Raw genomic sequence first — 27101 nt, 5'->3', positions numbered from 1 at the left:
CCTCTGTTGACACCATCATCAGCCAAACACTCCTGGTATTCGTCAGTTGTCAGATTTTGTTTGAGAAACTTAAGGAAATGTTTTATTTTGATGAAGTCAAAACCTTTCCTTGAAAATTTATTTTCATAATATTATCAAAATACTTCAGCAAAGTTGAGAGTTTAGAAAATGTCATTTTAAGGAAAAATAATATATGTTGATATTTTTTTTAATTTTATTTTTTACTTCTTTCAAGTGTCTGCCCCAAAGTATAATAGTGTTCCCTGAAAAAGTAAATATTATTCTTTCTTAGCTCTCTTCCATCCTGGTGAGGACTATGCTACATGAGATAGTCTCAGAAAAGGAAATTTTCCAGAAAAAAAGTCTTCTTAACTAAGTTCACATGCAAAAAATGCAGTCAGTAGGAAGTCCTGTCCTAACAAGCCAGGATTTCAAGGGTGGCTCTTATAAAGGTCTTGTAAATCCAGTCTTCAGTTCTCTTGAAACATTAATTTTCCTTTACCTACATAGACCCATTATAACTGCTCTGTAGTATTACTATTTAATACCTAGCTTTTGTAATTTTTATCCTTTCAGAAGCAGGAGGGACAAATCTGTGAGTCTGATAAAGAACCTTCTGCCTTAGCCATGCTACACTGCAGGAACTGAGAGTTACGTGTTCCAGAATAGTAATTTTTCTAGTGTTTCAAAATGTGTCAAATGTTCAATATGTTTCAAATGTGTCTCCATGAATTCTTCAGCCATGGTGGCCAGTTAATCAGTGAGGGTTTGAACCGTGGTGCCCTGGTAGTGTCTTTAATGTCATTGGAACAGCTGTGAATTGGAGCAGAAAGCATTTCTTGTACCATCATTCCCAAGGCAGGGAGTTAGGCAGGCTAGGGCTTGTCTTGATGAGGCTGTGCCACATGTGTTGTATTAGCATGCCAGAATAAACACACTTCAGATCTAGACCACAGTAAAAGGCTCTATAAGTGTCGCTGAAGCAGGCAGATGGGGTGGTTCATGCTTCCACAGATGCTTTTCCCCACCTCAGATGCACTCTGGAACATTAGGAGTGGGTTTGTGGAGGGGAAGGGAAGTTGGCTTCTTGTAGGGTTGGTCTACTGTACTTTTGCTCTCAGAAAATCCCCTTTGTTAAGCCTTGCAACTTTTCCCTGTGAGGTGAATGGATTAGTTGTACTCCTAGATGGGGAAAGCAGCCTGCCAGTTGTTTACATTTCATACAGTGAATTGGGGGGAAAGCCAAGAGCACACCCGGAATTTGGAAGCTGCACCTTTTCCAGCTCTGGCTTTGCCTTGGTGGCTGCCTGCTGAAAGCAAAGGAGCCAAGGGGCTGTCCAGTGGGCAGAGCCCAGCAGTGCTGCTGGCCGGCAGGTTGGCTTGCTGCCCGTCTCAAAAGTCTAGTACTGGCACAACTGTGAGCTGTTGCCCTCTAAACTTGGGTCATGCCTCAGGCAAAGCCATCGTTTCCTACCGTGGATTAATAACCTCAATTACTGGGGCCCTGTGGGTCAGATCTTCCCCGTGCTGGCTGAATGACAGCTTTTTAATCTGCTTTCCTCTCTCATAACCTCTGTGCATGGAGGGATCGACAGGCCAGGGAGATCTGCCCTCCTGCATGTTTTGCCTTGTAAGGGCTGCAGATGTGAAACAGCAAGCAGAACTGGCAGGGGACTTGAACCCACCAAGGAGGTGCATCTAGAAGGTGGTTCTGCCACTGTCAGATTCAAAGGACAAATGTGGCAACATCTAGTGCTTTGCCATGAAATTCATCTATCTGCCAAAAATCACAGCACCATCCCGTGGAGGCCTGGCAGTCAGGTGTGGTAGTCTGGGGAAGAGGCTGTATGGCTCTTGTGGAGGGAACATCCCCCTAAGTTTCTTAGTGTTTCCTGAGTATCTGGGTAAAGGTGCTGCAGAAGTTGCCATGCACTTGGATTTCTAAAATGCTTCCCTCAGTGGGTGTTTCCTCTAAAGAAAAAAGGTCAGGTCTCATCAGTGGGGAAATTGCCAGTGAAGAGAGACTGAATTATGCAGTCCTTTTCATGCTTCTAAATGATCTCGAAGAGTGAGGGGACGGAGAAGGGACAAAATCATTGGAGTAAGAAAAACAGAAGTGGACAGGAAAGAGCTGCAGAGGGATTTCCTTATATGGAGCATCTGATGAACTGACAGCAGTATAGGAGGAGTGCAGGGCAATGCAGCCGTTGACAAAAATAAAATATTTATTTATTTATTTATTTATTTATTTATTTATTTATTTATTTATTTATTTATTTATTTATTTATTTATTTATTTATTGTGGTCACTTATGGCAAGGGATGCTACTGGGGCCCATTTTCTCACTGAAAAGAGACCACAGAGACAGTGTGAATCTCTGAAAATGCTAGCTCACCAGATGCAAGCAGAAATTATTGGGAAAGGTACAGACAGCAAATAGTAGGTATCCTCCTGCCGTGCTAGAAATCCCTGGTGCACTCGCACCTTGAGGACTGTGTGCAGCTCTAGTTATCCTGTCTCAAAAAAGATGTGATAGAACTAGAAAGGCACAGGAAACAGCGACAAGGTCAGTGAAGCGTGAAGAGTAAGTAGCTGCTGCCCAGAGAACGAGGGAACAGATCAGGCATTTTCAGGTGTCTTCAGAAATGAAACAATTGAGGAAAGAAATACAACAGAGGTGTATGAAATCATGACTGTCGTGGAGAACATAAAATTACCATTTCACAATATAATCTTATAATTCTCACCTTATAAGCTAAGGGGAGAGCATTAAATGGAACTGTTGAGAAGCAGTTTTAAACTAATAGAAGTTTTTTCCTGCCACATGATTAATCTATAGAACTCCTTGCCAAAAGACAGTGAGTAAATCAGTGGTATTACTGGCTTAAAAAAATGATTATAAAAATTTGTTGGGGAGAAATCTATTGAGGGTTCTTAAACACATTGTGAGACATCCTGTAGATGAGGAGAGCTGCTGGGCAGTGGAAGTGGGTGGAAGGAGCAATGTCTGGCTGCCCTTTTTTCCAGAGCATCTGTTCTGAGCTACTGGTACTACTACCAAAATATGTTTGGAGAAGACCTAGAAATTCTAGCTTCTGAGGAAGTGTCACTGTGCTAAAAAATGTCTAGAACAACTGTTTCTTCCTAATTCATTTGATTTGAGACATTTGATATGCAAAACCTTCTTTACATGTAATATTAGATTTCTTCTTAATATCAGGAAATGCAACTACTGAGTACTCATAAGCTTTTTATGTGTCTGAGGATAAACCTATTAAATGATCAGGGCTATGGGACATCTTTTCTTTTTCTCCTGAACCTGCTTAGGTGAACCGAGAGGAGGTTGAGATTCACCAAGTCAGTCTTTCCACCAGGAGCTGGAGTTGGTGGTTTCTGTTCCCTCTTGTTCAGAAATGCAACTAAGAAATTAGTCTTTCTTGTCTGATGTACAAGATCGAGATCTGTCTTTTTCTGTCTCGTCTTCCATTTGCTCTTAGATGGTGTGTGGTATACTTTATCCATGGTAGAGTTTCAAGCAGAATTTTTGCCTTATAATGAGTACAATGATCAAGAAGAGGCTAATCCTCTCATTAAATCACCATAATGAGAACTGACAGATGATCCCCTACTTGACCACAAATTTATTGTTCAACCTTCAGCAAACCCCTGAACTTTGTGCTGCAGCTCTCACTGGCTCTGGTGTGAGTGTGCTCTGCTTTGGTGGAGCTGGGTGCAGTAGAAGTTGTACGTGGCTGGTACATCTGCTGGCCGAAGCAGATCCTGCCACCCCTTCTTGTCAGCAGTGCTCTGCTTCATAAAGAAGGGGCAAAGGGTAAGCAGAAATACTCAGCACAGTGGTGACAGTGGGGTAAAACTCATTTGCACTGAAAAGGGCTGTATTTATTGAGCCACTGGTAGGTTTTGCTTAAATGGCTCCTGCAATGAAAGGTGCTGAGAAGTGTTTCTCTGCCATCACTGAATAATATACCATCACATACAGACCCATGGACTGAGCATCAAGAAATGAGCACCAAGAGCAAGGAATTCTGTGAATTTACAGACAGGGACAAGGTCTGAGATCTGCATCAGCACCAGCTTGGAAAAAGGTCCTGAGGTTAATGGGCCATTTCTCATCATATCCGCCTCTGTTTGGCCAGAAAATACAACAAGGACAGAGACTTGCAAAAACACAAACCAATCAACCGAACAAAAAGAACCCACCTGCACAAGCTGTTTATCTGTGTACTAGTTACATTGTTCAAAGAACTACAGGTCGGGATGGATAAAAACAGAACAGCATGGACCGAGCACCCTGAAAGATTATTACCAGCTTTTGTATGAACACAAGGAAATTACCTTTCCTGGCTGTTCTCTTCTTTGAGCTTTTGTAGATTTTCTTTCCTTTTTGGCTTTTGTAACTGATGAACTCATGCACATTATGCTATTTTAATACCTAGGAAAGAGCCTTGTCGGCTAAATCACCTTATTTGTCTCTGATCAGAGCACAGTGCATTTCTCTTTTCAGTAGAAGGTATTAATTTAAATTCCATAATCCCAAACATATTCTCGTTTCTGTTCTGTGCTTCAGAAGGCCAATGGCATTTTAATTTAATAAGGGAGAAACACACATGACACTATGTTCCCTGTAAATGTCTTCTGACCTCAATGAGGCTTTCACAGCTTTCTTTGTGTTCCAGGAAATGCAATCTCTACTTTTATTCAAACACACTATCATTTCTAATACCTTTGTTCTACCAAGGGGTAAAAATTTATATATCTGCAGCATTTTCACAGTAACTTTTGAGATGTTATTTGCATTATTATTTAGTAGTGCAAGCTCATTAATGGAGCCATAGTAAGATTTATGCAGCACTATGTCCCATTGAAATATTGTTTGGGTACATGCTGTCCCTTTGCAGTGAAAGAAACTTTATGTTAGTTTACCTTGCTTTCAGATTAAAATGAGTTAACACATCTAGCAATATCTCGATTTATGTCAGCTCTGTTTATCTTTTCAAGTTCTATAAATTTTGTTTAGTGGGTTAAGATTTACCTAATTGGGTATGTGATATTACCGAGTATTTTGTGGCATGTCAACACGAGTCATATGCATCACAATCCTAAAAAATCATCTTCTGCCATTTTTATGCTTCCATTTTGCTGTTTAATCTTACGTAAATCTACTTAGTTTGAGAGAAGAACATGTGCACATTGCAGTCCTCATGGACCTTCTTTGGGAAAGTCAGGTAACATTCATTCTTTTCACTGATTTGAGTCTGCTCTCCTTTACTCGGATGTGAATCAGGAGCTGACCCCTTGGAGCCTGCCCCACAAGGGCTGGATCATCAGTCTTGCTGCAAGGTGATGGTAACTCCCCAAAGAAACGGGGAGTATTTTATTAGTGGGTTTGTAGGTTATTCTGAGTAGATTTTCCAAGAACAATTATGTTGTTTTAATGAACAGATGGCTCAAAATTCAGCTACCTGTTGCATTCTAATTTTTTTCTTCTTATAAGTGTCTGTGTCGTGTGCGATACACTTGTTCTTGCATGTTCATGTGATAAATCTGCCTGTTTCCATGCTAGCTTAATATGTATAACATGTAAATGCATCTTTCCTGGTACTTGGTGCTGTACTTCAGTCTTGACATCTCTAAATGAGAGCCTCCTCATTTGCAACTCCATGTTGTCTGCTAAGCAAGGAGGGCACCTTGACTCCAGATCTCCCTGTGCTGTCCTTGATCTGCCAGATCCAGAATTGTTCTCATCTCAAACATGCTGCTGATGCATTTGCAGAAAGAGGACTATTATTTTTGTGCTATTACAGAAGTACCCAAGAAGCACCAATTGTGTTTTAGGGCTTCATTGTGCAAACTACTTTTGGCCTTGTTCCAGAGGGCCTACAGGCTTGCTTGCTGATCAGGTAGAGCAGAGGACTGGAGGACAATATGGGTGAAGAGGAGAGGCAACAGCTGTAGTCTCAGTTTGGTATCTGCCCTGACATGCCACCACAGGCTTCTGTGATGGCTGTGGAGCAGGTATTGCTGAGGAGTGTAAGTGGAGCAATGCTCCTGTATAAGTGGGGACAGGGAGGAGAGCAGTTTCATTTACGTTTTTGCTGTGACTTGGTGCATGTGCAAGGTCCTGTCTAAAACAGCTTATGAATTAAGACATAGAAATGATAATTTTCACCTCAAGTCACAGCAGACAACAAAAACTGAGTTTAGCATGAATCCCAGGGATTAGTTATTAATACCTTGCATCCTTTTAACAATCTTGAACTGTATGCTACTTGCTTTGCTTCTAGCTAAGTGGTGTTCTTCAGCATATGAAGTAGAGCTGACTGGAAAATAAGAGCTACAGTTTCATGAATCATTTAGCATTTTAACTGGTTTTCTTTTTTTTCCTCTTTTCTAGAGTAAAACTGAAACTGTGGAGTATTTATTGAGAGCATGAAAGATTCCAGGTGCTCTCGCAAATACTAGTTTTTCCACAAATCCTCGATAGACTCTCACACCTAAACAGCACTTCTTTTGTTATGCCTGGTTTATGTGCCTTGGTACTCTGATCTCCACATGTCTCATGGCTTTTACTGTTCCATCCTAACAGGATTCCCAGTGAGCAAATCAGCACTGCATCCCATATCATATCATCCCATGTGCCTCATTCTTTTTGTTGGACTTGAGAGACTCCCTACTAATTGTTAACAATGAAGTCTATATCTCCATTCTCACATCCCTGTGAAGTGTTGGCCAAAAGACACCATCCTTGAGTGCACTCTCTGGAAAAACTTCCATCTCGTGAGCTGGTCAGAGATGCCTGCCCACTTCTGCCCAGTGCCAGGAGAAGCAAAAGAAGAGAAGGCTTTGAAAGGTGGTGTGTGAATAGGTAACCCTGCCTGAGCACAAGGTAATCCAGTCAGAAATTCACCCTGGTGGAAGGCTCCTATTTGTTCCAGAGGCAGCTGCTTTTTAGTGGAGTGTTGGAGTCTACTCAGGTGAAAGAGTTAATTTGAGAGGCTTTTGTATACGCTAATACTATTTTGTCTAAGGAACTTTCTGTGCGCCTGTTCTTTCCAGTGTTCTCGTGGGTTTTGTGTAATTTCATGAATTGGAAACAGTTCTAAGGAGAGCATCTTTCCCCAACCATCCTTGATGTGAAATATGGGCTCTACCTTTCTCTGTGCAGCTCAAACACTGAGAGTTAAGTCTGCAGCGCTGTAACCGTGATAGTTACACGGGTAAAAAAGAAAGAACCTTCAGTTTCAGTGGAGCACCCTTTGCAAGAAGCTGGTGCTTTACGGTCTGTAGGTGGAAATACGGAGGCTCCGTCATTTATAAAGGAACACCCCAGTTCCGGGCACCCGCACCCACGGGTGATTTAAGACAAGAGGTGTGTCTTCTTCTCGGCCACGTTGCCGGTCCCGTGGTTTCTGCCGGTCCAGGAGCCCCGGAAGGGCCGTGCTCGGTTCCCCCGCACGTGGTGTCTTCTGTCGCTGGGGACATCCGCGGGCACCGACCCTGCCCGGCCCCGGACAGCGGCCCCGGGGCCGGAGGTGCGGACGGACGGCGGGGCCGTCTCCTCCCTCCGTCCCCGCCGGGACTGGGAGAACTTCAGCGCGGCGGATCCGCGCAGGGCGGCGGGACCGGACCCCCGGCGGGGAGCGGCAGAGCCCCGCCGGCAGCGGAGCGGGGGGGACCCGGCGGCGGCTCCCCGCCCCGGCGGGGGCTGTGCCGGCAGGGGGCAGGGCTGGGAGCCGGCCGCTCGTGTTTCTAGGGCTTGACGTCCTTCCAGCCAGCCCGCCCCCCTTTCCCGGCAAAGCCGGCCCTCCGCGGGCGGAGAAGTCCCGAGAAGTGGCGGCGGGGTCCCCCACCCTCCCCCGGGCGCGGCGGGGCCGCGGCGATGGGCCGGGAAGTTTGGCGGCGAGGGGGCCCGGCGCCCCGCCGCTGAGAGCCGGCCGCTCCGGGGCCGGTCCCTTTTCCGAGGAGCGGGAGGGCGCCACAAAGTGAAATCCATGAGGATTCTCGGGCTTCTCCTGGAGAAAGGCTCGCATATGCTGCAGTGTCTCTGTGGAAGGCGCCTGAGATCCAGCCACAGCCCAGGTGGGGAGCGCGCGTCCTTGTCCCCGCCGCCCTCGCCTCCCCGCCCGGGCGCCGCTCAGCCCGGGCTGGCCCCGTTTCCTCGCCTTCCTCCGCCCCCGCCTCGCCGGCGCCGCGCACAGGTGGCCGGGATGGGCCGGGCGCTGTCCGCGGTGCTGACCCCGCCGGGCATCCCCGACACCGAGTCCCCGTTAACTCGGCATCCCCCACACCCGGGTCCCCTCCGCCCCCAGGATCCTCACCCGTGGCACTATTCACAACCCGGCCCCCATCCACCCGAGGACTCCACCCCACCCTGTGCTTAATCCCTCCTGCAGCACCCACCCAAACAGAACCTCTGTGTAGGTTATTTGTCCCCACACAGATTCCTTCTGCACACATGAGCCTCCTTAGTGTTCCCCATCCCACTTGCAGCCCACTCCGGTCCTTCTTCATATGGGACCCCTGTATCTCCCATCTCACCTGGAACCCCCAGCCATAGCCTCCATTACCACCTGGTCAATATAGGGATAACCTTCCCCAGTGTGCCAGTGGCCCCACAGAACTCTAGTTGAGCCCACTGTAAGAGCTCTCCATACCTTTTGTTTCTAGTAGTAGTAATGTTGCAATGATTTTCTGGTGGAGAGTGTTGAATGTGTTTCTGAGTGGAGATTTTCCTAGAAGCAAAGGCAAATACCTGGCTGCTCCTGGTGAGGGGCCAGGAGACTCCCAACACCTGTCTCAGTATCTAGCCTGTTGGGCAGAGAGTACTGCACTAGGATGAGGAATGCAATGGGGTGAATGTCTGATGATATTCCTGATCTTAAGCTGTCCCTGAGCACTTTTTGAGGGGGGGGAATAAATGCATGAGTGCCTTGGTTTGGTGTAGCACTACCTCTGAATTTTAGGGTGATCTCATTGAAGCTTTTTAAGTGGTGTTTCTACAATTTCTTCTGTGTTACATGTATTTTTTTTCATGAATCTGACTTTTCTTCTCTACAACGCTGGGTAAATGCTTATGGAAAGAAACCCTATGTTATTGTTATTATTAAGATCTGTAGAAGCTACAGTGCTAACCCTACTGCTTCGAGCTTCACTGGCTTTTAGTTCCTACTTGGCTTTTGAGTAGGTCTGCTTATTGAACCCTGACCATTGTAATCTTTGGGCACTGGATGTTTACAAGATGTCTTTAAGAGTATTCTTTGCTCATGCTTGTGCTGTTTCCTTTTGTGAGATCTTGGTCCCAGAAGAGAAGAATTTCTATGCCTCCTGCGTAAATTGCTTGGTGTTGTCTCTTGAAGAGAAAGGCTGTTTGTTCTTGGGGGAACACTGTTGCTGAGGTAGCCTGGATTCCCTTATGGCCTTGCTAAGAAAAGGTTGTTAATGGTTATAGACACCTGTTTATGCCTCAGTAATCTCTTCCATCCCATGACATTTGTGTGTGCAAGTTGTTGTCTGAGACAGCTCATGGCAACAGGGGATGTGCTGGAAATCTTTGGGAGACTGGCTTGGCTCCCTTCAAAGTATGTTCTGCCCTGCTTTGAAGAACAATATGATAAATAAATAGAATTAATTGTGGCTGTACTTTGAAGCATTACACACATTATTCTCTTTTCAGTGAAAAACTATATTGGGATTTTCTTCATAGTGCTGTGTGTGAACATTTGTTTTGTGTCATTTGGAAACCTGGACCAGTAAAGAGAACAATAAGCTACTGGTAAAAATGGGGTGGTGCTCAGGCCATAGGGCGTGCTCGGCTATAACTTCAGTGAACTAAAATCGATGACAGTGTCCTGATAGTTTCCCTGCTGAGCTGGTTTGGCTTTACAGGTGGATCCTGTGCTGAAGTGTGCTTGATGTGTGTGTGGTGCCAGAGTCTTTCCTGATCTCTTCTGCTCTGATGGAACAGTACTGAGCATCGTATAGTCTTTGTATTTCATGATGTTGTGCTACAAGGAAGTAGTCTATTGTTATCTCCAACTGACCTCATTTTCCAGGTACTAACTCCATGCCACCATGAGCCTGAGCACTCTGGATGTGGCCTGTTACTTTGAATCAGGATGCTGAAATACATTCCTGCTTCTTGGCTGCATTTTTTCATTTTCCATTAAGGTTGGGCTTTATGTTCTTGAAAAATGTGCAATAAAAACAAAAGCTTCCACCTATAAAGGGGTCACTGTGGGCCTGGACCTTCTGGAGGAGAAATCGCCTTGCTACTTCTTCAGAAGATGAGCATGCCCCAGGAGATAGGTGTATACTCCAGCAACTGCCCTGAAAGTGTAGTGCTATGCCCAGCACTGTGGGGGCTACGCCAGTCACAGATGAAAACGAACAAAAGGATTATAAATTACAGGGGTGGAAGAACTGTGGAAACATGGACCACAACAGCAGTGGCATAGAGTACCTGTGAGCTGCTTATGTATCCTTGATCCTCTGATCTGAAGAGTTATTCTGTCAGATTGACCAAGCCCTTGCTCTTCTGATATGTGTTTTCTTTAATGCAAACAAGTCATAAGAATGTAAGTACATAAGAATGTAAGTACATATGTAAAGTCGGATTCATACTTGTGTGTTGTGCTGACTCAGAACCTTAGACCACTCCTGATTCTGACAGAAGCATTATACTTCAAAGAAAAACAGTGAAATATTGAAGGTAGTTGTGTAGTACTGTGCAGGTCTGTTGTGATGCTAGCAAAAATATTAGCAAGATTTTTTTTATTATTATGCAAAGACCTATCACCTTTTTAATCTTAGCTAACTCTAGCCTGATGTTTTCTCATGCTCCACTTCTGAGATCTGCAGACACTTGTTTCAGTCTGTGCAGGGGAAGGCTGTTTTCGTTGTTTGAACAGCACCTGGCAAAATGGGACTTAATGGGTCTCCCAGCTACCACAAAAGTGCAAATAATTTATAGCAATACAGAACAAGAGATTTATCCTAGTCCTTTGTGAATTTCTCTACAAGTATTTTAGCACAGCAACATCCTGTATCATCTTTCAGGCACTTCACTTGTTATCTTAGTTTCAGAGCTTTAAACTGACTGATTGTATTGCATGGGCAACACAATTGATATTTCCCTTCTTGATGGTGCAATCAGGTTAATTTTGTTAAGTGTTTTTCCTTTAATTTATTTTCTCTGCTAACACTTTTTTCCCCTTTGCTTGGGAGGCATGGTTTGGCAGTCCAGATTTATTTTTTTGCTTTTGGCTTCCTAGTCAACATTATGAAACAGATAGCTACTATGTTTGTAAGTTCAAGGTAACCATTAGATAATGATTGTATTGTTGCTGTAACTGTGAATAGAGTTGTGAAAGAGTATTTTGGGTGGCTGTACCTGGTTTTCGGACCTTTGATGTAAAAGGCCCTGTACCCATAGACTACATAATAGCAGCATGAAGATTTCTGCTAGTGAGTGTTTCAGTCTGCCTTTGTAAGGATTTCTTACTTGGCTGAATGAGTGGTTCTGTCTCATGCCTGTCCTGCCCTTGGCTTCTGTACAGACTCTCCTGTGGGATGCATCATTGCTAAAACCACAGATATTTCTCACATCAACTAGCAACAACATTCAGCAGCAATGCATTTTCAGCTTTATTTTCAGTAGTAGAGATCTGATTGTATCCAGAGACTGATCTATTCTCAAACATTCACAAGAGTACTTCTCAGTTTAAATCCCTATTTTGCAAATTGATGCCTTCAGTAGAAATTAAGCTCATATTGAAAGTAAATCCTGAACTTGGCTTCCATGAGAGTCTCACACTGGTGAAATTTGGAGATGCTCCTGGAAATATGCTGATTGATGCTGGCTTTATGGGAAATTAAAATGATGTCTGGCACCGTAGGTCTTCATATTTCTCCAGGCATCACAGCACTAAGTTTGATATTTGGGGCAATAGGAACAAGCACTCTGTCCAGGTAAGCAAGGTCAGGTTGTGGCTCTGCCATTAGCCAGTCTGTTGCTGTCAATACACATCTTTGCATTTGTCCTGAAACTATTTGGGGCACTGTCATAATGTGTCTGCAGTGTCTGTGCAAGACATCTCATCTGCAGATGCAAATGGAATCACCCACATAGGAGGTACAATTGCATATTCAAGAATAGCATTTGGTTTATGAGCAGAACAGGCATTCCTTGGTTTGCTTGTACAGTCTTCTATGCATTCATCTACACTTTATTTACATACACTAGTTCTTAAATATACAGTGCTGTTTATTCAAGTATACAGCAAGTTATGGTGTTCAGCAAATACTGCACAGTCAGCCTCAAATTACTGGAAGCAAGAGCTCTGTGTGTGGAAGTGACAGATAGGAAAACCTGCAATTCCTGCTGAATTTAGGGAGCACAGAGTCTGTCTGATCTGTGGCAGGTCAGAGAGTGGTATGTGCATTAGTGGCGGGAGATTGGAAAGGCAGCTTGGTGCTGCTGAACTGGAGCTGGGAGGGGGTTGCAGGGCTGAGAAACAATGGTATCTGACTGGGGTCATCAGCACTTTTTCCTTCCTGCACCAGCTCTCTTGCTTGCCGTTCTCTGCCACTGCTCAGAGCATGTCAGTGTTCCTGCGCACATTTTGCTCAGGCGCCCTCTTCCTGTTTTGTGTTTTTTTGGAAAAGAAACACTTGCTGACCAGTGGAAATTAAGTACCTGTGCTGTTCCAGGATAATGCCTATTGTTGACACAACATACACTAATGGAAATAACACCTTTGTCTGATTTAGTTTAATTCATCTGGGAATTGAATTAAACAGAACTCTGAATTTTTTTTTTTTTTATTATAATAGGAGCACTCCTCTAGGGTATTATTCAAGAATAGCTATAGCATTTTAAATCCCCACTTTCCTTTATTCTGAAGTAACCCTCTCATGTAGACATTGGCTATGCATCTCTCCTGGAAGCTCATAGTGCTTGTGCATCTTTGTTAAAAAAAAAAAAAAAGGCATTTCTGGCTGAGCTAGAAACGATGAATTTTTTAGGGGTTTTATTTGGTGAAATTGCTTGTTTTCTATCATACAGAATTCCAGAGATATAAATGATAATGACCTCAATTATATGCATATCATTTTTTAAAGTGCTCTCAGCCAGTTCTGTGTAGTTATGCAAAGGAAAGTCTTTGATATTATGCAGGATTTTATTGTTCAGTTTGCAGTAAAATATTTCATAAATCTTCAAAAGCAAATGCAGGTCCACGGACTCCCTGGGTGTAAAGTGATTTGGCAATGCATAGGTGTCAGCCAGATGTCTGAGGTTACAGAGCTGGGTGTCTGGAATTGCTTCATCTTCACTCAGTCTGCTGAGTATTGAAACTTGTCTGGATCCTACCAGAGCATCACTGATATTGAGTCATATTTGGGAAATGTTTTACTTTCAGAGAATGAAAAAATTCAAGCAAAATAAGAGTAATTTGAATTTACTTAAGTATCTGTAATTAGGATGATAAACAATACTCTGAAGCAGAGGTTGGCTGGTTTATGGACTTGTCACCTGGAGGTTTACATGGTTTTCTAAAGGAAAAAGCTTACCTTCCTTCACTTCCCAAACTCAACCAAGGGGAGAGCAAGAGTTTGTCTCAGTTTAAACACCATGTACAACTGACACATTTTAAACTGTAAGTTTTAGTGGGAAATATTAACTAGCAATGTAATGAAACATTTTTTCAGCCTTTCCCTTGGTTTTCCTGAATAACTGTGTGTATAAAATATTGTGTTCTGTATTATTGTTTTTCCATTTGAAGAGTAACAAAAGAATCCAGGGACATAGGCAGATATTTAAAGCTGATAACTTTCAGAGCAGATGCTTTCAGTTTAAGAGCTATGTGACTATTGTTAGATCATGTTTACTCAAAGACTAAGGAGTATTTCTGGAGAGAGGTCTCAATTCAGTGAACCATCTAAGTGCATATTGAACTCTGTGCATGTACCTAGTCCCATTTTAAGATGATCATATGCTTGAATACTTACCAGAACCATTGTTTTAGATGAGTGGCACTTACCATCCCTAAAACTCTTCTTGTTCTCCCTGTCCAACAGGTTATTGACAGTAAGCTTGTTTTCTGTATCCAGCAGATTCCTCTGGAGGTATTCACAGCCATCAGTTCCCAGAGGAAAAGCCCTGTTCATTTAAAAAATTAAAATCCTCCTGCTTTGTTTGTGAGAATGATCTACTTTGGCTTACTGAAGTTTCACTTGAAACCAAGCTACTTGTCTTCCCACAGCCCTTTCTGCTGCTTTCCAGAAGTAACCTGTTTAATTTTTTACCAAAGTGATGCTAGTTGTAAATTTTTTAGATCAGCGTGGTCTAAAAGCTAGATGAGATTTCTCGTAGAATCATAGAATTGTTTAGGTTGGAAAAGACCTCTGGAAAAGACCTCTAAGATTGTTGAGTACAACTGTTAACCTAGGACTGCCAAGGCCACCACTAAACCATGTCCCTAAGTGTCACATCTGCATATCTTTTATATACCTCCAGGCCTAGTGACTCCAACACTTTCCAAGGCAGCCTATTCCAATGCTTGACAACCCTTTTGGAGAAGAAATTTTTCCTCATATGCAATTTAAATCTGCCCTGATGCAACTTGAGGCCATTTCCTCTCGTCCTGCCACTTGTACTTCAGAGAAGAGACTGAACCCCTATCTTGCTACAGCCTTCTGTCAGGTACTTGTAGAGACCAATAAGGTCTCTCCCAAGCCTCCTTTTCTCCAAGTTAAACAACCACAGCTCCCTCAGCTACTTCTCATAGAACTTGTTCTCTAGACTCTTCTGCAGCTCCATTCTGGAGCTGGACATTATCCAGCACCTCAGTATCTTTCTTGAAATGAAGGGCCCAAAACTGAACACAGGAATTGAGATGTGGCCTCACCAGTACCGAGTACAGGTACAGATCCTTTGTGTACTCTCTAGATGCAATGGCAGTCTACAAAGCTTTCAATTGTGTGAATAGATGTCTGCTTAGAAGCCTTTAAATAGATCGTTCTTCCCCTTGGAGGAAAAGAGATGTGTAATGTTTAATAATAAAAATAGTGTTTCTTCCCATAGCCTGAAATGGCATGGAAGGAGGTAATCATGTTCTGTATGGCAAAGCATTTTTCTAAATGGATGTTTATGCCTTTCTAGCATGGTGGCTGCGATTGGCTGCTGGGCCGATTTGCATGTGCTAAATTGCAGTCCTGGGGATCTGTGAAAACAACCCAGCAAAGCCAATCTCAGCTGGGAGCATGGAAGCTGCTGCTAATTTTGTGACGAACCACCCCCAGGCCCAGCGTGAGTCATTATCATTGTTTTGTTTTCCAGAAGTCGGTACTGAATGCTTCCAGGATCCAAAGCCTGGATTATCTCTGGAATTGTATTTAGTCCCCCATAACTTTGTTTATTCCAGATAAGAGGAAAGAATAGGAAAAAAATCTGTATTAAAGAACCCATGAAATAATTAATTGTTTCCTTATTAGTGTTCTCTTCCTGCTTTTAATGTGCATTCACAGCCATTTGTTCACTTGAAAACTCACTTGTACATAGCCTGGCACTTATGCTGCTCAGTCCTAATCAGCTTGCTTTGTGCTGCCAAGGGGATGGGGTGGCAACAATAAGTACAGTGAGATGAAGCAACTTGACTGAAGTCATTGCTTGGCCTTGGCAGAGCTGAGATGGGGAGTTCCTGCTCTCGGTTCTTCTATTTGTCCCGTTAGTTTTTCAGCGAGTCTTTTTATGAAGCCACAGCTGTATATGGGACCAGCTGGGGCATCCATTTGCTGTAAGTCAGGAGTCTGTCATCTGAGGACTGCACTGCCCTGATCCCCAGGGTCTTACACCTGATGACCACTTGCTGGGGTTGCTGGTCCTCTGGGAGATAGGACAAGGTGTTCAGAGAACAAGAAAAGCCCCTGCCCTGTGCTGGAATTGTGACAAGTGTAATCAATTTGGTCCCAGCTTTTAGCTCTTCTTTCAGGTTGTCTTCTCAAATAGACTTCTTTGATGTGCCATAGACCATGCAAATGTACCTGCAGGGACAGGGGACAGGATGCAGAGGAAATGCTGGGTCCTTCAGGGGAAAGATCCAGGAGTAGGAAGATGCATGTGTGTGGGCATATAGAAGCATAGAGAAGTGATTTAAATGCATAACTTGGACATACAGTGGGTGGAAAAGACATGGACAGTGTGGGAGGCCTACAAGAGCATGGGAGTGGAATAAGGAGCTGAGAGCACTGAGGAAGAGGAATGGAGAAGGGGGAACTTCTGATGTTGCTTAAAAATTTTGTGTTGCTTAAAAAATGCAGCTAAATAGGCTGTGCTTTCTTTGTGGAAAAAAGTACCCAATATGGCATTCCCTGCTCTTGCCTTAGTGATTTTCAGGATCGGAAAGTCCGCTGGGAGGACCCAAAGTATACAAGGAGTTAGGGATAGGCCACAGCAGTCTTCTTTACAGGGCTTGCGGTGGAACTGGACATACTTAGACAGAGCATTCAAACTGAAAAAGCACAAGGATCAGAAGTGTCCATGACACTCCCACAGTGACAAGCCACTCTATGATGTTCATGTGTCTACAAATTACCTACTGGAAATGTATTGCAAAGTCCTCCATACTGCAAACTCCTTCTCAAGTTTTGGATCTCCTGTTTTGTCACAAATGTGACATGAAAACCAAACAAAAAAAAATAATGATTCTACTGCCAGTGGGACTGGGCAGCTAATGTGCTGCCACTGCTTTTCTGAGTTCCTGTGACTTAATGTTGCCTTGTTTATCCTCTTCCATGGTTGTTTTCCGATGGTGGTGATTGGTGCATCTGATCCTACATGGAATCGCAGCAGTGACAGACTGGGACACCTTCCTATGTCCCAGTGCACAGTGCTCTTGTTCTCAGCTCTGTGTGCCCAGGCCTTTTACTTCCCTGGTTCTTGAGTTTAGAAATAGCGTTAAGAGTGTCCTGGGTGGTGTGTTGGTGAGGCTGAAGGGACTCTCAGGTGTTGCTTTTGAAAAGCTGATTTCCCAGTGCTGATTGCACTTATGTTCAGTGCAAGCAGGGTATAATCTTTGTAAATATTTGGTTGGTTGATCAGACAACTTTGTATATAAATATTCACATATGGCTTAATGTCCTGTGGCTGTGCTTGGGTGTTCCTCTCTAATAACTGTAATTTACCTTTTATGGATAAGACAAAGAAACCTGGCTGTTTTTTCCTCTGTTTCTGCATTTGCTGAAGTTTCTGTGATGAATCCTCTACTGTGCTCACTCTTAACCTGAAGAGGCAGGTCTGGGAGGGTAAATTGTGCTCCCTGATGCTTTAAGACTGCTCAACAATGAAATGTGTCTTTCCTGCCCCACCTCACCTGGTAAATGGCTGACACATCTTACAACATCTTGCTGCAGATCTGTTTCTGCCCTGCAGCTCATTCACAGCACCTTGTCCAAGAAGGCAACGTGACTGTATTTTAAGGTTGATTTGGGGCTTTGTTTTTGAGGTTAGAAAAGGTGAGTTACAACAATCAAATTTCTTTGGGTGGTATGTGAAGCATGAATAAGGAGGACAGTTAAATGGGAGAATGTCCTTTGCTGAGGAAACACTTTAGTGAATGAATTTCTCACTTGTTTGGCGTTTCTGGCAAGTGGTGGGTCTTGCTAAGAGCACTCCCATGAGAGCTTCTCTCGTACTCATACACAGCTTGTGCCCTTTGGGTCGATACTTCTCTGTCTAACACGCTGTCTGGCAAGGGAAGCTCTCACCTCAGCAAGGGATGCCCCAACCTCCCAGAGAAGGTCAGGAAACATAGTTTCTAAATTATAGTCTACTAAATATAAAAATACCCAAACTAGTGGCTTTTTTTTGTTAGTAATGGGAAAAAAAACCAAACAATCCCAAACTGGCAGAAAGATCCAGACAGGAACACTGCGTTGCAAAATAGCCATGGGTGCCTCCTGGGGACTGTGCTAGGGGCTGTACTGTCATAAGGCTGCAGTGTCTGCACCGTGGGGAGAGCTCATTGCTTATGAGCTACGTGTCCCTGAAGAAAAGGGTTTCAGTGAAAAAGTCCTGTTTCGACAAGGGACTGGCAGGGTGCAGAGAGAGAAATGCAGAGACCTGAAGTGTGCTGAGAGAACAGGTATAGGTCTGACTCCCATCCAGAGCAGGGAGGAAGGACTGGGTAAATCCTCCTCACAGCCTGGTGGCATCTTTCTCTCCTGTCCCCCTGTTCACTTGGATGAGCCGCAGACTCAGTGCAAGTCTCCAACTCACTGGCTTTTCCCTACTGCTTCATTGCTCCCAGTCTGTCGAAGGGGAAGACAGCACAGTGTTGGGGAGGAAAGAAAGGCATTGCATCTCTATTATTTATGGGAATGTTGTTCATTTGGCTGGTAAAATGCTGCTGGGATTAAATGTTAGAGGAACGATGTGCTTGTTACTCAGTGAGCACATGTTGCCCCACTAACTGCCAAAGGACAGTCCTCTGTTTTAGCACTTTTATAATCTGTCTTTAAGCCTTGAGACTAAGAGCTGATGTGTCTTACTCCCTACTTCATCTCCACTTTATCCACAGTGATTTTTGTGTTATAGAGACAGATCTTCATGGGGTTTAACATAGCATTATTTGGAAAAACAACAACAACAACAAAACAAACAAACAAACAAACAAACCACACAAAAAAACCCCCAAATCCCCCCCAAAATACCAGAATTTCTCAGTGGACTTCTTTTCTGTGTACTTGACTAGACTCCCCTTGAGTTCAGGTATAATTTTAGCATCATAGTGTCCTGTGGAAAGGATTTCCCCAGCCCTGTTACATGAAGAAGCCCCTCTTTTCCTTTCGTTTGAAGTTGGTTCCTGCTAGCCTGGGTTGATGCGTTCCTTAGACCCCATACTGAACGAGGTAGTGAATAACAGTCCCCATCCTCCTCTCATGATCCTTGTCATTGCATGGACCTCAAGCATACTCCTGCTAAGATGCCTCTCTTCAGTTTGAAGAGTCTTTGTTCTTCTTTGTTGCCTCTCTCTAAACCATTCCTAGTTCTAGTAAATGCTTATTGCAATGAGCAGAGCACAACAGCACACACTTGCCTCAAGAAAGGCATTGCCTTCCTTTACACCCAGGGCTCAAAAACAGTGGGATCAGTTCAGCTGGAGAGACAGTAGTTGTCATGTGGAGTGTAGAAAGGAAAGCAGGCTGATGAATAGGTTGTTGTGGCCAAATGATGAGTTCTGTAGCTGCCAGTCCCTACAAGCCTGTGATTGACGTGGTATCTGAAGCTATGTGTGGACACAGCCTCAGTCAGCTGTTTAGCCACGTCAGGAGATGAGGATGGCTGTGCCAAAAACTCCGTGTGTGATGAAGCGTGGGGGATCACCTTGAGACATAGTTTCATCTTTTGGCTGCTTTGAGCTCTGTTCTGCCTGATGACACGTGGCCACAGTTGGCTGCCCATGGACCAGAGTGGGGGAGCCGGTTCCACTCTGATGTGAGAGGCTGCCCCTTGCACCCAGAGGAGAGGAACCAGGATTCCTGGGGTACAACTGAGCTCCTTCCATAAAGTATCCTGAGTTGGAAGAGACCCAAAAGGATTATCAAAGTCCAACTCCTTTGTAGTACACATCTGCATAGTGAGAGGAGCTGCAGCTTAAACCCCGTTGATTGTATTGACAAGATCTCCCTGAGTGTGGGGGAAGCCAGGGAGATTTGCTTAGTCTGACATTTAGACTGTGGGGGCCTGCATGTAAGTCCACCCTGGGTGCCACCAGACCTCCCTCTGCCTTGTTGCCTGTCTGTACAGTGGAAATGATGCTGCCTTCTTTGCAAAGTACCCGTGGGACTAACCTAGGACCTGTGTGGGCCATTGAAGGACTGTAAGTTTCAAAGCAGTTTAGTATTACTCTGTCTGTACACTGGAACTGGGGGAAGAGGTTAGGATTTTAGGTATTTAGCAGAAGATGCACAGTGAGAATTTTAGAGTACAGTTGAAATTCCTCATTTGTGCTTTAAGAGGCATTTGAGACTCTCAGCCATTCAATAAACTCCCATTAAAAGCACATGCATTATAAATTTCTCATGTAAAAGTATTTAAGGTTCAGTAGGAGTGCGGCTTGCCAGAGAGAATATATTGGCTTCCTGTTAAGAGAAAAAGATGAAAACAGTTGCTTTTTAAGGGTTAAGTGTGACACAAAAGCCAAGGCCTGAAGGGTTAGCAAGTGCCAGCCAGTAGCTGGGATAGCTCAGTGATGGATAAGTGCCCTGTCCTTCCATCCTTCCGAAGAGAGCCTTGCTAGTGAAGGTTTCTAACACTAAATCAACAACAGGACTGATTTTAAAGGGCTCAGAGTTAACACCTTCTGCATACTAAATGTTAATGGCGATGTCTCAGGAGGTAGACTTCAGAGATAAAAGGGTTTTTTCACAGTTGCTTGGGGCTTGCTTATCCTCTCTACACTACCTGCAGCAGTGTGCTAACGCATGGGCTGTGACCTCAATCAGCTAGTTAATTTTAAGCCCGTGCTTAAGTGATTTGCTAAAACTGTGCTTATTCAGAGAAGAAAAACAGACTGTATTTTCATCGCTCAAGCTAGGTGAATTGTAACATCTAAGTGATTGTAACGATGAAAGGGTAAATTATGCTTTGAAACAATTATTTACATTTCCATAAAGAATATTAGTAGCAGTCAGGATGTCTGATGATTGATAGTCGTGTTCATACTTTGATAATAGCTCCTTCAAAGTTACCTGAAACACTGTATTCTGCATTTACTTTTTTATCTCGGTATTTTTAAGATGAGCTGAGCTCATTAAACTGAAGTATTTTAATGTCTTGTGTTAATAGAAAATGTTATTTTAATTGTTCAGTAAGAATCAGTTACAGAAATATGGGAAAGAGAGGGAAAAGAGATTGTTTCCCTTTCGTGTTCAGTACATTCTTTGTCCTTTTGCTTTTTGATGACTAAACTGTTCTGTATTTGCAATTGAAAACTGTTGATTGGAAACTCTTGTGAGAGTAACACAAATGGGGCTTGATTTTGAAAAATACGTTCATGATTGTTTGCCTAATTCGTGTGTGCAATTAGCGTGATTGCCACTGGAAATGGCCATCTGAGAACAGACTATTGGAGTTTTCTCTCTTCTGATCTGTTTTCTCTCTCTTCTCCTTAAGGTGCCAACTTCTATGGTATCTAAATATTACCCATGGCAGTTTAATTTGGTAATATGTTTATTGATCTCCTTTTATCTTTTACCTCTCCACTTGCAGGTGTTTGTTAAAAAGGCTGAGGATGATTATTCCCTTTTGCTTCCTTCTCAAGTCCACTTGACATAATGTAAGAGAGGTTCTTTCATCTAAGCTGTTGATCTTGCAATTCAGAGAATCAGATCCTACTGGCATCTCTATAGATTCTTAAATGGCCATAGTAATATTTAAGCAGTTTCCAGGCATGCACAAAGGATTACAGCTCTCATCTGTCAAGTCTCTTACTCCCTCCTGAGGAGACCTGTGCTCACAGGGGATGTTCATTGGTGACAAGGTGGAATTGTTTCATTTTGTTTTGTTTTAAACATGATGAATTAAAAAGGTAAGATAGATGAGTGTCTATTCTCTTCAGGGAGGCTGAGAAACCTGCTACATGTTAGCGATTTGAAGGGCACATCAGCTCAAGGCATCTTTGAGCTGACTTAGGGTTGGTTTTGTAGGAGCATGCTATCAATCGCAGTTCTTCAGTGTCTTCACTGCTGAGTAAGAGAAAGGGATGAGCTTGTGCTCCCATCATACTCTTATTCCCTCCCTATGCTGATGCTACAGCTGGGATATAAGCCAGAGCAGGAAACTAACCCATTATTCTTATTACTGGTATTTTAAAAATGAATCATTTTTAATCAAATCAGCCTTACCCAAGTCACCATGTGGCCACACAAGTGCTGCTGCTGTTGTGAGGGAAGCCTATGAAAGGTGTAGCAGAAGGCAGGGAGAGGAATGGGTAGCATATCTGGGTTTGAAGCCATGGGGTACTGCCCCTCTCCTGGTGACAATCACATCATGTTCATTGTTCCTGAAATTTTCTCCATCCTGAGATAAAATAAGTCATGTCTAAAGATGAGGTGCACCTTCCAGTTTGGGATGTGACTCAGACCTACAGTTGCAGAGGTGGGAGAGCTGTGGCAGAGCTGCAGAAGACAAATATCCCCTGGCTCATTAATGATAGGATGGAGAACAGACAGTGCCTGATTGCTTATTGGCTGTGGTCTTTTATTAAGAGTAAATTCAATTTTCCCAGTATTGACAGCTGCCTGATGGAGGGGTCGTGCTATGTGGCAGGCACTGAACTGCCAAGAACAAACACCCAGATATAGCCATATGTCAAGAATGATACCAGCAGGGTACTTCCTTCTTTTCTTCTGTGCTCTCTCTCCTTGTTGAGAAGAAACACTTTCTAGGGATGAGATATTAAATATGCCAACCCTGGCCTGTCTGCTAGCTAGGAAATGCTGGAACATTAATGTGCTTTAAGTGGAGAAGATAGTTTTTGTTTGTCCTTGCTCACTCCTGGCCTGGGTTGGGATTGACTTAGTTATGGAATGTAACGTTTTTCCAAAAAGCCCCCCAAACGAAAAAAAAACCTTTGTTTTTTTCCTGCCCACTCTTTCTGATCCTCCCCAAAGCACAAACTTTGGAAAGAAACAAGCAAAATGTGTTTTGCCAGGGAGCATCAGCTTCTGTGGGCCCCAGCACTGCTCTTCCCCCTCCTCTGTCCAACCAAGGGCCCTCTCCATGGCACAGCTCACTCAAGCATCTTCCCTCCTCATTCTGAGAGCTGCTCCAGCCCCTTCCAAACATATAATTATAGGCATGAAAAAAATAAACTTGTTCTTATTCAGCACCTGATAAAACGGTGACTCAGGCATTTTCAATTTCCATTGGAAATGCAAGTTCTCGCGCATTCGGAGTGCTCACCAGCACGCCTCCTGAATCTTAAAGGGATCTGTGCCTGCCCACTGGAAGGGCAAAATGGTTACAAATGCAAAATGCCAGGCAGAGGCTTTCACAAGTATCTTCATTTGGCCACATGGTGAAGCAAACCAAGGTCACTTACCTGTCTCTGCACTTACCCTTGCAATGTAGTTATCCCAGCAAGACCCCAATCCTACACCTAGTGGGGGGCTGTGGAGGTTTTATCTTCATATTTATCCATTCCTGATAGTCAGGATAAATATCCTGACACCAGCATCAGGTAGCCTGCAGTGGGTTTTGCCAGGCAGACCCCTGCTAAGGGGATCCATATTCTACCAGCTGTGCAGGAGAGCAAAGCAGCTTGGTGTGTGCAGGGAAACAGCACACATGGAAAAGCAGCAAAAGCACTCATGGCCCCTTGCTGTACCCACTAGACAGCACTTGTGCAGCACCATTACCTTGGCAGAAGGGGGCACAGCCTGGGCATGGGAAGTCTGAAGGGCATCTACACTCCTGGGTGATATTTTGTGAAGTTTTGCCCTAACACTGCAATGCCATGCTTCATAAAGCCACATAAAGCACAAGAGCAGGAAGAAGAAGTCTTTGAGAAGGCAATTCCTGGCTTGTCCCTGCAGACAGCTTCATCGAGGTTTCTGGAGGATTTACTGAAGCTAAACCTGTACACAAACTGTGGGGCTTCCTATAGGACTGCCCAAGTGTGGCTATGTGACCTTTTGATGTAATGGCAGTCAAGTAAAACACAGGGGAACGAGTGAGAGGATTGGACCAGGCCAACCTGGGAACTAGGAGCTCTCTGGCCACTGGGGCTGCATGTTCAGCCCAGCATTTGAGACAAATGGTGGAGCAAAGGCACCTGATCAGGTTTAGGATGGCCCTTGTGAAAAGGGTGACGACACACTGTTCCGAAAATAAAGATGTTTCTGTGCTGTGTCAGGAGATCGCTTGTATACAGGCTGGAAGGAAGCAAGGAACTTGCTGAAAGGCATAAATCTTTCTAACCACCTTCAGTTGAGTTATTTTTATGCTCGGGGCAGGCAGTGCTATGAATCCCATCCCATTAGGGCTGGAAAAGTGTTAGCCAGGAAGATGGGTGCTCTGGAGCATGAGTGCCCTCTTCCTCCTGCCCACGTGCCCTGTGCCTTGCAAAGAAAATCCCTGAGCTGTGGCAAGACTCGAAGGACAACAGGGGCAGCACTTGAAGCAGCTGTGCCCTATCTGGCAGGTTTTGTGAGGGAGGGCTTGAAAATCCTCTTGGTAACCTGGGTAGATGCAGCATGTTTGATTTTGGTTTAGAATTCATTCATTAAATGATGTTTTGTTTTATTCCTCTAGAGCAGCCAGAGTTGTAGGATAAATATTTATATAGAAGAGGTGCTGGGTTAAGAAAAGATGGAACAAGTATGTGTTTTTGCCCTTACTTCTACCTGAAGGTCCCCAAGGACTTAATGCTCCCTATGGGTCCCTTCCAACTCGAAATATTCTACAATTCTACAAGTTTTCTGTCTTATACCCCTTCTGGTCATTGAGTTTTTTTATGTTCTCATATAATTCAGGAAACAAATGCATCCATGAGGCAAAACCCAAGTCCATGCCTGTTTCTTCTTTGTCTTGTACCCAACCTATGCCCAAACTCAGGACATCCTGGCAGCTTTTCACAAGAATATACTGAACCAAACCCTAATTAATGGCTCATCCCTCTTCTCTGAGCATTTACACTTGCATCAATTGCTGATGTAGCTTAGTAAACAGGACCCCTCATGGGAAGAACTGTAACATCTCTGAACATGAGCCAAAATCCTTTAATCATAAAGAGATAATCCACTAAGTAATTTGAGCCCAGCAGTCTGCAGGGCATGGGGGAATGCTTTCTGGCTTTGCTCCCACAGATTCAAAAAGTTCTCTAGAAACTGCTGTCCTAGTGAAAGAAACAGAGGGAAGAGCCAGGAAAAGACTACATTTAGATTCATGTTGGATTTTTTTTTCCCCATGATAACACAACTTGCTAAGTGGGAAAAAAATGCTCTGCTTTTTGTTTTGGATTTGTTTTTTTTTTTTTTTCCAGTCTGTTGGAGAAAAGTTGACATTTCTTATAGAAAGAAGGATCTTTCCACAGGATATTTTCTACATCTAATTTTCCTCTGGCAAAATGTGGGTGCATTTTTACTGAAGGGAAAAGCCTTTCCCTAAATATTTGAGGATGTAGAAGCAGTGATGCTTTAAAAATAATACTCTGTCATGAAATGGCAGGTGAGCATGTGTGTATTTGTTCATGTGTTCCCAGTGCCTGGAGTGAGCTCTCACTGGCTGTGTCATAAGCCTGGTAGTATTAGCAGAAATGCCTCCCTGGCTCAGACAGGGTGGGATATGTTTTGGGAGGAAAGGAGTCCAGGGTATCCATCATGTGGTCGAGTAGAGGCTAATGGCTTGTAGGTGATCCCTCTCTGTGGCTCCTGTGACATGGAGCTGCAATAACTCCATTGGTTTTTCTCTGCTGATCAAACATAGAGTTTCCTCCTTATTTCTGGGACGTTGGATGGGGCTGACTCTGTGATCCAGCAGCAGCTGGGAACTCCCTGGTCTATAGATATTTCAGGTGGCATATGGGCCTGTTCCACACAGCAGTTCAAAGGAGGTTTCTGCCTTTTGCAGGGACTAGAAGGAAATTTGCAGGTAGCCTTGCAGAAAAACAACATTGTCCTTCACCAGGACAGCCGAGACAGGAGGAGAGGATTGTCAGTGACCAAGGAGCAGGACGTTTGTCAGACCTACAGCTCTTGGCAACCCTCTGGAGTCCCTTAAACTGCTGACAAGAGCCCTAGTGCACAGCATGGTGCTGTGTTGGGGTAGGGCCTCCCTTGACCCTGAGCACTGCTGCAGTCCTATTAGGAGAGGAGGGCACATTTGTCACCTGAGGCAGTATTGGCCCCTCATGTTTACAAGAGAGTCTTTGCTGTTGCCCTCTGTCAGAGGGGTGGAGGCAGTTGTGGTGGTCCCACCTCTCTCTGTTTAGGTCTTTTTGTGTTAAGCTGCTTTGGGTGATCTTAGGTCAGCAGTGACAGCCACCTTGGAGGCTGAGTCCCTGAGACCTAACCAGTCCCTCATAATGGGGCCTCCAGTTTAGGGCTCTGTGTCACCTCTGTCCCGTCCTTGGGTGAGTTGCCTTTGTGAGTAACATCTCACAGTGATGCTGTCTCTTGGAGGGTACGTTGGCAATCACTGGACTCATACCTCTCCCCATATTCCTTGTGGTAGTAGTCTTGTTTGGTTTTTTTTCCCCATAAGGATGTTTGCAGTCAATCTGGGGACATTAAGAGCAGAGATTTGCATAATTTGCTTTAATCTAGCTAGGTCCAGCAGCAATAGCAGTGTCAATGTGTTCATCACATAACCACGTACTCAGAGCAGCCAATGTGCTAGTATAAATTATGCTGCAGTTAAAGCATTTTGGGGTTTTTTTCTGCTATTTTTGTTGTCCAGAATAAATAGATCATAGTTAGATGTGCCTACCAATAGCTCAAATACACCCTCATTTCAGTTCAGTAACATTCCACCTCAACCCATCCTCCATAGGACTTTCCAGTTAAACTTATATCCCATAAGAAGCACCAGGATTACTCCTGTCTTGGACTATAGTTAGTATTCTTCCAGTTAATATGATCATCCCTAGAATAGAAAAATTTTGAGCACCCAGCTATTTTTAGCCAAGCCCCTGACGTGCCCAGCTTCTACCACTTGAAGCGAATGTCAGATATTTTCACATGACAGAAAAGCATGGCTGGATTCTTTTCTATAAAATATTCTTAACTTTGTCGTTACTGGTTTTTTATTGGATTTCAATTTCTACTTATTTGTGAAACTAGCAAGAGATACAAATCTGCTAGCTAGTTTTTAAAACTGTAACCTGGTTTAGGTGCATGTATATGTCTTTTCCTTTAATGATAACCCTCAGCAAATTTGAAAATTAGTGATATAGATTGATAGCTACACCTGGAGGCATCCAGCCTTAAAACATCAGCCCATGTTTTCCATCTTTTATTTACTCGTTGGTTTTTGTCTGTACTATACATGGAATGAAATAAGATAAGGAACTGAAAAGAG

The 27101-nt window shown here is 43.8% G+C and overlaps 1 protein-coding gene across 3 annotated transcripts in view; it reads left to right on the top strand.

Moving 5' to 3' along the window:
* Positions 1-27101, top strand: part of FGF12 (fibroblast growth factor 12) — a 221578-nt gene that overhangs the window by 73356 nt on the left and 121121 nt on the right. Inside the window, exon 1 of one of the 3 annotated variants that reach the window (XM_064666236.1) lies at positions 7977-8101. The exons of the other annotated variants lie outside the window; for them this stretch is intronic. Within the exon in view, the coding sequence (XP_064522306.1) occupies positions 8014-8101 (88 nt within the window). The 5' untranslated portion in view covers positions 7977-8013. Of the gene's footprint in view, positions 1-7976; positions 8102-27101 lie in introns of those variants that run through there. 3 annotated transcript variants of the gene reach the window in all.

Source organism: Pseudopipra pipra, chromosome 10 (assembly GCF_036250125.1).
Source record: "Pseudopipra pipra isolate bDixPip1 chromosome 10, bDixPip1.hap1, whole genome shotgun sequence".
Lineage (NCBI taxonomy): Eukaryota > Metazoa > Chordata > Aves > Passeriformes > Pipridae > Pseudopipra > Pseudopipra pipra.
The sequence above is the reverse complement of the archived record's forward strand: the minus strand, read 5'-3'. Positions and strand labels throughout refer to the sequence as shown.